This window comes from Odontomachus brunneus, unplaced genomic scaffold, assembly GCF_010583005.1.
Source record: "Odontomachus brunneus isolate Ranch 3 - 2012 unplaced genomic scaffold, Obru_v1 Obru_scaffold_293, whole genome shotgun sequence".
Taxonomy (NCBI): Eukaryota; Metazoa; Arthropoda; class Insecta; order Hymenoptera; family Formicidae; genus Odontomachus; species Odontomachus brunneus.
This window is the reverse complement of record NW_022639743.1, coordinates 36,072-48,994: the sequence shown is the minus strand read 5'-3', so window position 1 is coordinate 48,994 and position 12,923 is coordinate 36,072. Positions and strand designations below refer to the sequence as shown.

Sequence of the window (12,923 nt, the reverse complement as noted above, 5' to 3'; positions counted from 1 at the left end):
CTTTCTTTCCGCTGCCGCTTTCTGTACGCTGATTTGTTGAGACAAAATAATTAATTTCTCAAAAACTATTGCGAATATCGCAAAACGGCACAGGACTTTCTTGCTCACCTCAATCCGTTCTACGTTCTCACCAAGGGTCATCATGGGACTTCGGGACACCCTGTATATATATGAATTATTATGAATTATTATTTGAATTATATAACATTAATCCAAAACAAATTTTCCTCATTGGATAATTAATGTCTCTGCAATATTGTATTGTAGTAAGCAACATTGCAACGTTATCACAACATAGCTGCAAGTTTCTATGCTATAAGGAATGATTTTTTAAAATATTAATCAAGTTATTCTACTTATAAAAGTACTAAAAAGATCAAAGATCATTTAAAAGTAAATATTTTCTAAGATATTTTATTCTGATAATACTTTCCAACATAAGATATAAAATTTTTCATAAAGTAACCACTTTATTAGATTATCCCATCTTATAAGTTTTGTACGTACAATGACACGAGGAATCGATAGCTGTGAAAAAAACAAAAAATAAAACTGGTGCATTGCATTTTGGAGGTGCATTGATGCATCAGTAAGAATATTTCAAGAAAGTTCTAAAAAAATGGAAGCTTCTAGTATATTAGTTTCTAGTACTTTCTAGTACTTAAAATAGTTTTTAAATATTAATTCCATAAATAGCTCAATTTCAAAATTAAAATAAGGAAGATTCTTAGAATATATTAAAATCCATGGCAAAAAATATATTGTTAGAACAATTTGTAGATCATCTTCGAAGACGCATGTAAGATGAACTATGTGCGCCAGACCAGAACATGTACATTAGAACATTCTCCAAGATAACACATTAAAACATCCTTCAAAACGACTTCCACTTTGGGTGCGTCCCACATGACGTTCATAACGATCACGCCCGTAATATTGCGATTACTCCACTAACATGAATGTGTCAGGCAAATGGAACGAGTTATGAGCGCGAGAATATCAATTATGGTATATGTAGTGATATATTGTATAGTAAAAATAATTACAGAGAACGACTTAGACGTCATTTTAACGAAATCATTTTAAATTAATTTCTTCAATAAATATATACAACGATTTTAGTTTTAAATATATAAAATACTATCAAAATGTCTATTATTATTATTTTATTTTAATTTATTTTATTTTATTTTATTTTATTTTTTATTGACTGATAAGTAATTTGCCAGATAGCACAGAGAATTAAAAAAAAATTCAAATTCAGTTATATAACACCAATTCTGAATTTATTTTTAGATGCAAAAACAATTTTTTTCACTAAAAAAAATTTTTTTACATCTGAAAATTTAACTCTAAAAAAATTTTTTTACATCTGAAAATGAACTCAGAATTGGTGACATACAATTGAATTCTCTTAGAATTCTCTGTGCTATCTGGATTTATATATGCCTATATTTATATTGATTTTCAGGATGCAGAAGATAACACTTGAATGTATTTTAAACATTATCAGTTCTGATCTTCTTTGTAAAACAACAGATTACAACAGAAAATAATCCCGCCTCATCAACAATCCATGATTGCAATAAATTCATATATCTTGTCTCTTTCATGATCGTACAATATAACTTCCATTTGTTCAACGTCTTTACATGTCATTTTCGCCACATAATCGCAAACACGTTTATATTACTGTAGCACCTCAAGCGCACGAATGAAACGTATAAACAGTAAATCATTAGACGCTCACGCCGATCCACCTCTTCAGAATGAACGTTATGAGCCTAATCATTTGAACGACCTATATTTTTTAAATAGTTGTATATATGTAAATTTTATTGCGCAGGTATAATCGTATCATAAAATAGCTGCACAATGAAACTTTCGTGAGCAATCTGATCACGTGGCAAGCACCATGTGAAACACACCCCTTGAATTACGTGTGCGAGTTGTTCTCGTCTCGCAAATTCAGCGCTACTTTACCACGCATCCTCGAAATTTTTGAACAATTGCGCGATGACATTTGTCGTTCAACAATATCGAGAGCACTGCAGTGAGATATGTAGACGAGAAAACGGGAGTATGAAGGAACTTCATTGAGACAATTCGTTTCAATGATCGTTTACTTCTCTCTTTATTGAGGATAATTTTTGAACGCCGCCTTAAACTAGGCAAACTCGATTCGGTTCGGTTAGATCCCGGTCGCGCAGAACTTCAGGTCGGACCGCACTGCATACGCACTGCGTGCGTAACATTCAAAACTTTAACATCGCGAGCGTGTACATCCTCTACATTACACAAGGACAAATATGCAAGCGGAAGCGGCGAGTCCGTTGCGATTGTTGCAGGTTAGTCGCAAGGGAAACGCCTGTGCTCGTATCTTCTGCGTATACCATAATAAAACCATTCCTTCTTTTGTTCATTTTCTTTTTCTGTAAAGAGTCTAAAAAGAGGAGGAGTAGGGTGAACGAAATATTACGTGTCAAGTGCGACCGAGAACGACCGATGAATCGTAAAAGTACGGAATGCACGGCTCACGAGCGGTAAATAATGAGTAACATTCCTTCTCTTTCCCGTGCACAGTAAGTTGTTTTTTTTTCTTTTCTTCATTTTCTCAATATTCTTACAGTTAGAGTTATTATGTACAGTATTGTGGACACGATTCCGAATCGACTTTCACTTGTAACTTGTAACTTTGTCTCGCTTGTAACTTCGTCTCGCTTGTAACTTTGTTTTGCTTGTAACTTTGTTTTGCTTGTAACTTTGTTTCACTTATAACTTTGTTTCGCTTGTAATCTCTCTACAAGTGCGACTACACACACACTCTCACATTTGTTTCATTCGCGCGTATTAGCGATTACATGGTCGAACGATGACAAATACCGCCAATCCTCGACGATTCTTCAAATGTTACATAATTGATGTCGATACGAGCTGTTGAATGAAACAGAATGTTCAAGTTGTTCGATAATGTAATTATATGCATATATGTATGTATTTGTGTGTGTATACATAGGATGAATTTCTAGAATCGCTTAAATTAACGTAATATATATTAATTTTATGGGAAAATATTTTTTATAGACAAAAATTAAATGATTTTGAAGGATCTGCATTTTGCTTACCTCATTTTTTTCTTATATAAAAATACCAAGTCATACACGAAGATAATCTCTATACTTTTAGATAGGATGATCTGTTCTTAATTAGTTACAATTATAGACGATAAAGAACTGATAACCTGTGTCATTTCATTTTTAGATGATCTTGAAATTTAAAAAGTAAAAAATGAAGGCGATGATAAGAATTGAATAAAGCAATGATATTGAATGAACAAAATATATATTTTTTTTATTTAAATAATATGCTCAAACTGTTCATTATTCACCTCTCGACATTTTTTAACACACTATCTAAAAATGGACAATAGTTTATAATATATTTCTTGTAATCATTATGTAGGCATGTATTTATAGTACGTTATTACATATCTTAACAGATGCAGTGTATCGGGATGCATTAATCCAGAAAACATAGATATACGATTACAAGGAACATTAATAATTAACAAGAAAATTGTTAACTCATTCAGTATAAATATCTAAAAAACATCTTAGAAATCTCTAAAAAATATCCTATTTGTTATCCTTTTTGTTATGTCTTTAAGGCATCTGTAAAACGTATTTTAGATATTTTTATTGTTAGACTTGTTAATCTACTAAATACTAAACTTGTTAATTTGTTATTTAATTTGTTAAACTTGTTAATTTGTTACTTAATTTGTTAAATTTAATATTTTTTAGTTTGTTAAAATTATTTAATTTATTAAACTTGTTAAATTTATTAATTTAATAATTAATAAAAAAACTCTTAACTTAATCATTAATAAGTAAACTATAGTAGTTATGAGGAATATGTTATAAACGGTTCGTGCATCTTTTAAACAGTACATGCTCAATAATGTCGTAAGGTTAATATGGTAAAACATTTCGAGCATATTATTTAAATAAAAAACTGTATTTTGTTCGCAATATCATTGTTTTATTCAATATCTATCACTGTTTTCATTCATACTTCCTGTAATTTCATGGCCATCTAAAGGGCAACCGATACAGGTCATTGGATTCACCTCCTTTTTGTTTACAGTCGTTAATACAGTTACAATTTATTAAAAATGAGATATTTAAGCTTTAAAAAATTGAATTGACCTTCATGGCGCTTTCGCATAGGAACAAAATGAAGTAATAAAAAAATATAAACCCTTCAAAAATCATTCCACTTTTGTCTATAAAATATTTTTCTGTAAAATCAATATTTATTAAGTTATTAGGCGATAGTTTCTAATAATTTATCCTATATTCTCGCTTGCACAACGGTTTTTACACTTTCTTTTTTATGAAATTAGAAGCATATTAAATGTTCACGATTGTGAGTCACTACTCGCGAACTTTTACGGTAATCGATTATGGCGGGAATTGAAGTAATCATTATACGGAATATGTGCAACTGCAACGGAAAATTCGAAGAAACACAAATATATTGATTATACTCTTATTTATCAAATAAAAGTATAATAAAAGATCGATATATTTACTTCATGTATCGTTATTTCAGCTTCTGTTATAACTGATTATCATGCAAAGTAATAACCAAAGCAGTGATTCGCAATCCTATTTTACACAATATTTTAACTTTACTTGAGAAAGTATGCAAAAATCGTTATGCAAATGCATATACACAAAATATTGACATATATACACATATATACATATATAATTAACTAATAATCATTATTAATAATGAACTAAATATTAGTCACGTTTCATATTTTTAAGGTCAAATAAAAAGAACTTTTACAGAGGCGCTAGGTACAACTACCTTATCGCATTTTTTACAAGTCCATATAACGCAAAAAGAATTAAAATTTTTTTACCTTGTAAAAATAATTACGGACACGTATTTCACTATTAAGACATGAAAAAATATTTTATATTATAGATAAAATTAATATTTTTCTATCGACTTATACCCAACAGCTAGTGTTCCACCCAACAGCTCTTATAATCATTAAGAGATTGTGAGAATTATATATGTCATCTGTGGAAGGAATAAGCGATAAACGCCACATAGCCGAAAAATTAACAAAAAATGCTTAACGAAAAATTTACTAAAAAATCGTCTAATTCTGCTGCTCTTTTTCTTATCTCCTTTTTCTCTATTTTTCTGTATCTCTTTTTCTTCCTCTCTTTTTCTCTAGCATCGAAAGATTCCGCAGTTAAGCTACAATGAACAGCGGTACGATAAAAAATACACTCACCGTTTTGACTTTCACTCGCTCACTCAATCATTCATTCTTTTCCTCTTTTGTAACAAGAATTAAAAATATTTCTGCGATATCGTAAAACGGCATTACAATTTCATCGTACCGGATGTTCGATCACTTCACATTAAATTCGTCGAATTCATATACGCGCATTAAAGACGCGGTTTTGCAATAATACAATGCAGATTCGTCTTAAATTTGCGTTGCAACTGAGTCGATCGTGAATAAACACGCTGTATCGTGCGCGTTATAAGAAAGATTTTGCAAAAAAAAAGAATCCTAGAATCCTAAAGAGAACAAAAAAAAAGAGAGAAAGAAAGGAACGGAAACGAGCGGCCAAGTTTAAGAACTTCTTTCCCAACGGAAAGGCGCGAATACTCGTCTGTAATTAATTAAATAAACGTCCATGCTTTACAATAAATGCCGCTACGAATAACATTAACGCGCGATGGTCCAACGTATCCTCTTATTTTTTTTTTCTCTTTCTCTCTCTCCCCCGTCTCTCACATACACGAATGCAAACACACACACATACACACACACACACACTCTCTCTCTCTCTCTCTCTCTCTGTTTGTCTGTCTTTCTGTCCTTTTACACTTTCTCTCTTATCGTTGGCTACATTACGCACACAATCTCTAATAACACATCTCACTTCCAACTTAACTTAAGTCGATCTCGTCAACGATTGGTATTAAAAAATACGATTGGACGATCGTCAACCGAGCGCGAACACACCCCGAGTCTATGTATCTCATGTGTGGTATCGCTGAACGAAGTATAATATAATCGGCGCGTGTACACATCGCCGGCAGAACGTTGCGTATTTGTTACGTAGACTTCACGGCGCGTTTACTATACACTTTTGAGGAGCATTTAACGCGTGTGTGTGTGTGTGTATGTGTGTGTGTTGTTGTATGTATCTGTGTGCGAATTATGGATTATATGTGTTTACGCGTCCCTTATATGCATTCCTTCTACACGCACGCGACACCGTGTCGGAGTTAACTCTCATTTGGTTTCTTTTGGCATACAAAATAATTTTATTTACAGTCTGTTGATAATATCAGTTACTCTTATATAGTCTTTTATATATATATATATATATATATATATATATATATATATATATATATGTGTGTATGTATATATGTATATGTGTATATATATGTATGTATACCCATATAAGCATACATATATACATATACATACATATGTATATATACATAATATGTATACGCGCTATAAAGTACGCTGGTACAATCGTGTTCCTATAATATTATGCGAGTAAAGAAGTATTTACACAGTGAAACGGCAAATATAAATATCATCGGGCAGGTATTAACAGCGCGTGGAGATGCGTCGTATGCGCGTGTCACCTCGTTACCTATCTCGATCGATCGTTTCGTTGTAGAGACATTCGGCCGTGAATTTGTCTCCGCGGAATGAAACGGATAACAGTAATCGAAAGTGTCATCGGCGAGACCCTGGACGATACACATAGTGCGAGTTACTGGACGCCGGGAGAAGGGCAGATTCTAAGGCGTTAGATTGTATCGCGAAGAATTAAACCGGCATGTTCCGTATACGTATACGACGGCGTCGCGCGTTGATGTTTGTGCGCGTGTACGCGCGCGCGAGAGGCGCAGACAAATTCGATTGTGTGGCACAGCCGGAAATAAGAGACGTCGTTAAATGCGTAACGCGCTCGCGCGATCCCCGAGATCGGCCGGAGAATCGCAATAATTAATTACATCGGGAGTAAGGCCTATTAAATTATATTACTTAAGGAATATGTCGAACGCGCGTTAACGCCGCACATATCCAATATAATACAAGCGCTCGACGTCCAAGCGGCAAATCAACGGCCACGACAACGAGTCGAGCGAATTGAATCTAGCGCGCGTCGCGAATTGTAGCGCTATTTCAAGATCTACTATAAACTAGAAAAAGGAGAAAATAAAATAAAAAGCGGATACGACTCCAGGTCCTTGTTACGGACATTTTCGCGACTTGGTAGTTGAGACAGCCGAAAAGAAGAGAACGCGTTATCGACCGGCAAATTCTGTCTCTCTGCAACGAACCAGTCCGCGCGCGGTCAATTTGTGGGCCAAGAATTCGGCGATTGTGTATTTACGTTCCTCCGGAAACGTGACGCGGAAGAACGGCGAGATAAATATGTACGAAATATCACTAAGGCGACGAAATGGTGCGGAGAAAGAGTCTAAGAGCAAAGTTTCCAATCCCTTCTATCTTTCCCCTTTTTTCTCGCTCTTGTATGTCAAGATCCTACCTTTGCGTAGCCTCATCAGGCTTACTCAAATTGTAAAAGAGCCTACACGCCATAGAAGATATACGCCTAAATACATCGTTCAGACACTCCGCCGTCGTCGCGCGCGTAAATTCAAGCGGTTCAAAGGTATGTTTCTCTTTGATGCTCTTCTCACAGAGACAGTCCGACGAGAACCGTCAATTTCGTATCTGTGGACTACCAAATGCAAAACGTTTTAAATGACACTAATCCACTGAAGAAACCACAAAATGCAAGAGTGATGACGTCGAAAGTCCCGAGGGGATCGACAGAGCGCGAGTGGCGGAGTATTTTGGACGATGATCTTAATTATAATCGCAATCATTATGTTACACACATGTCAAGAACCGTGTCATTACGGCGGTTCATTCGCAATTAGAGTCGGATACAATTCCGAAGTGACAAGGATCATTCCTGTAACAACGAGCTTGACTGCAACGTGACAAGGTTGCGGCGAGAAACTGGAGAAGAGTCAATGAGCGACAGACATCGATTGCCAGCGAGTATAAAGAGACACGTTCTAAGGAATGGATTGGCGTATTCATGATTCAACGTGAGTAAGATTACATTCCATCCACGTTCTCTATCCAAACGCTCCAGTCGTGAAGCCGATTCCAGTTGGAACTTCCACCAATATGAATCGGCGGCAGTTATCTGTTTCTTCGATTATACGTCTTTTTAATCGACGACAGTTGAAATAGATGGAGGAAGAAGATGAAAAAAAAAAAGAATGATGAGATAGCAAAGATAGAGAGAGAACGAAAAGTGGAGAGAAATGATCCTTGTTAACGGAAACAAACGACATTGTCGAAAAACGCAGCAGTTGAGCGACTATTTTTAAATATTTCATGGGGCACATTCCAATTCGTCCAATAAGCTTCGCGCTAATTAGCAAATTGCACCCGTTGTCTTCAGTATGACGTATAAATAGCTCCGGAAACTGCCTAGAAAGTCGTCATCACTTTGTCCAACAGCATACTACGTCGTGTGGGATTGATGAGACTGCGTCAGCTTGCTAGAGCTTTTGTGATGGCTGGACGTGTGTCTTTCCTGAAAACAAGCAAACTTGTGTGATGTCTGGTCCATGAAACAATGCACAGGTGATGAAAAAGTCTTGCTATAGCGATATAAACACGCATCATGCACTTCTAATATATTTTCTACAATTGAGTCGATTTATTTTGAGAGCGTAGAGTGTTTTCTACACAATGTCCATCCTTGAAACTGTGATTTCCAATGAGATTCATTACGATGTAATCTCAACAAGATCCTCAAAATAAACGACTCAATATTCGAATTTCCATGAAAATTGTTCGCAATTAAATGTAAAGAAAGAGCTATATATTTCTCTGCTGTCGTCAGATTGTCTCTCGCTTCTACACTTCGTTCTTTTATATCTCATTTCTCGTTTTTTTTATTTTTTGCAGGAAAAGTCCATTTCTGTAGAAATATTAGAACAATTTTCGAGAGACTGCTTGCCTTCCGAAAAAATTTAGTTAATATTTGGAGAATCTCGACAAATTATTCATACAGGTTCCGAATGATTGTTTCTTATCAATAAATTAATTAGATAAATTTTGTCGATATCACATTTGTTCCAGATTAATTTCAATGTCCAGAATTCTTCGGCGAAGGAGTGTCCCAGATAAACATGTTCGGCATATTGTCTGCTTAGTGACTAGTGCAAATACGTAAAGACGCGTTCTCATATAACAAAAGTTTCGTCTCACGAGATGTAAACGATTATTTGATAATGTAATAATATGAAAATTGTAATAATATCGCAGCAATGTTCTAATACCATGAAAATTATTGCCCGTTTTTGCCGGAAAGAGAATGAATTAATCTGGAAAATTATTGTAGAAATGAAAACTAAATATTTTGATTCAAATTATGGCCCAATACATATTTCTTCAAGCAAATATGTTTGAAGTATGTTGTGTGCACGGTTACAATAGCATCACAAAATATACATTAAATATTTTGCATGCTATGCTCAGTATCTCTGTCTATCTGGGACATTAGAAATACTTCATACACTAATGAATCCCAATACAAGCGAATAAGCTGTATGTACGGTGTATCATGAAGAACCTTGACGAATTACAAGCTATGATCGCAATGTGTACAATAGAACGCAAGTAAAAGAAGACTCATGACAGCGAGCAAACATCAAATTGACCGCCATGAATCAGATATCGCTTTCATGTGGTGATTTTAATTTTTATATATTGCGACTCTCTCTCACCCGACAGACATTAATAAGTCCAATCTCGACCTTTCTCATTAGTAATTAAAGACCTGCATTAATAGTCGTTACTTGAAATTTTCCCTAAGATATTCAAATCTGAATTTAAAGTTAAATATTTAAAGAGTTATATATTTTTAAGTTTTTTTAATCGCGAATATATATACATATAATGTCGCATACATACACACACATATGTGTGTATACACGTATGATTTAAACAAAGAACTCAAATCTAACTCTAAATTTAATGCTGCAATTCTAAGCAAAATCGTAAGTCTCGTAACTTGTTCTCGTAAAATTCGTCAGAACTTATAAGTAGATTTACAAGTTTATGCAATATCATATGTCGTTACAATCACTTATAAATATCGTAAATTATATAAAATCGTAGATATTTATGAGTAATTGTACGACATATGATATTGCATAGACTTGTAAATCTACTCATAAGTTCTGACAAATTTTACGAAAACAAGTTACGAGACTTACGATTCTGCTTAGAATTGCAGCATAAATCTCGCATGAGATAACCCAAACAGCACAGATTTTCACAGAACATCCTAAGAACGTTCTGAGAACGTTCTCAGGATATCCCCTGATATCCTAGGAGATACTTCCCTTATGCTACCCGGGAAGTTTTAAGCAACGACAATTAATATAAACCATATTAAAAGTAATTGGCGAAATATATTGCGAATTCATGCATAAAAATAACGATTGGGCGTCTGTCTGCTCGCGCGTTACAGGTGTTGCTTTATTTACATTACGTTAGCAACTTTCGCGCTGATTTGCCGTGTCCTCTCTTATTTAGTTTCCAGCTGCTGATTCTATTGCGCGACTAAAGCAGGAACGAGTAGAAGCCAATGAAAAGAGAATAAGCGTTCACCTACAAAATTTATACGCATGCATATGCACACCGAGATACTACAAATGCATACACACGCGCGAGCGCATGCGTGTTCATGATAAAGCACACACCATGTGCCCGCGCACATACATACATACATCATACATACACCACACACACACACGCGTATACACATACGCGCACACGCGTATATACGTACACATCGTTGAATAGTAATACACTATTCCAACAATAACAATGATGATAAACTGACGATAACGATAATATTCGTGACAATAGCGGCGGCAACAGTCGTGACATACCCTTCACCAAGCGAACATGATGACACATCGAGCAACATAATTAATTCTTTTTATTTTAATGAACATATATATGTGTGTGAGTGTGTGTGCGTGTATATATATATATATATATATATTATATATATATATATATATAATATATATATATATATATATATTATATATGTATATATATTATATATATATATATATTATATATATATATATATACATATATATATGCATGACTTATGAGCTCGCGATATAGTAACGCCTAGACAAGAATACAGCCGAGCCGTGAGGTTAGTACATAAAAAAACGAGCGACGATATGATGTGCGATATATCTTTATACATGTATATGTGTGTACGTGTGTGGTGCTGTATATGTTAAGAAGAAGACAAAATAATTACTAAAGTACGTTTCGTTTGCATAAAACGTTTATTTGCGTTGCTTTTATATATATATATATATATTTTTTTTTCCTCTCTCTCTTGATCTCTCTTGATCACGTGATGCGTACGATGCCTGCTCTATATAATAGGGTAATCTCATAATTTCGTTTCTCTGGTAGGAACGACGTTTCGTTCTTGCGCCTACTATCTACTTTCATGCGCTACATTGGGGGATTAAGCCGTTGCGGAACAAAAAGTTCAATTTTTCCTATTCCAGCTCTATTTCCAAGTTGTATTCGACACGACTTGACTAGATGACGATAACTCCGGTTGAAACTTGCTCCTCTCCATAAAACAGGTAGCGTACGCGACAAGTGGCGAATATACATCGTGTACAGAATTTACGCAATGTTCTCTCGCGTTACACATATATATATATATTTTTTTTTTGCAGTTTTGGCAAAAATTTGCTCTCCTCTTGTAACTTAATATTATTTATATTTCCGAAATAATTTGTATTGTTTGCTCTGACGCGCATAAGCTCGACATATTTATGTCGTATACGTATATACATACGTACATATATATATATATATATATATATATATATGTACATATTGGTGTGAGTGTATATATTATCCTTCTCGCTCTCACACGTTCCTCCACTCTCTTCTCTTCTCTCTTCTGCAATATATGTTTTTACATATAGGAAATTTTACGCTCTTTCTTTATCATACAGATTCTACGACAAATTTCGAGCGAATTGGGGAAAATTTCTCGCTATTAGTTACGAGTACGTTATTAAATTAACTTTGATATTAAACCAAATTTTTATTAAATAAGATTTAAAATAATTTATTTATGTGTGTGTATGTATGTGCGCGCGCGCACGCCTATGTGCATAATTGTATGAAAACCAAACGATACCATACAGCTTGATGTAAACAAGCAATACACAAGCAATAATTTGCCTCTATAATATTAGGATCACTGCAATACTTTCATTAAGGGAATTTCAGCTCCAAATTGGTCCCAGAATCCGTCACGTTATCGAGAAAGACGGTGTAGTTATGGAGATGCTATGTAAAGAGAGTAATATAAGATTTTGCGTACTTCCTATTTCACTAGAAGAAATTTTACGTAGTAATGTTGCTCTTATTGCATAAAATTCTCCAAAAGAAATGGGAAATATACAAACACTTGGTTTTACCGCTTCACACATAGCAAGCCGTATAACTCTCTTCTTCCTTTTTTTTCTTTTGTTAAGGCCACAATGTATAAAAACTAGAGATTTACCTTAGCAATTATTTTGTCTTTCAGCTACTGTCACGATTGCATAAATCATCAAGAAGTCTTAACCAATCGTATATTCATTCGTTTAATTCGTTGTCCCGTCTTAGCACGCGCAGTTTCGCTCGCATATATATATATATATATATATATATATATATATATATATATATATATATATATATATATATATATATATATATA

The 12,923-nt window shown here is 34.2% G+C and overlaps 1 protein-coding gene across 2 annotated transcripts in view; it reads right to left on the bottom strand.

Moving 5' to 3' along the window:
• Positions 1-1,495: 1,495 nt before the first annotated feature.
• Positions 1,496-12,923, bottom strand: part of LOC116853238 (cyclin-T) — a 39,862-nt gene continuing 28,434 nt past the window's right edge. For both annotated transcript variants that reach the window (XM_032834197.1, XM_032834198.1), the window contains exon 8: positions 1,496-8,684. In XM_032834197.1, coding sequence (XP_032690088.1) covers positions 8,613-8,684 — 72 coding nt within the window. In that variant the 3' untranslated portion in view covers positions 1,496-8,612. The remainder of the gene's footprint in view (positions 8,685-12,923) is intronic.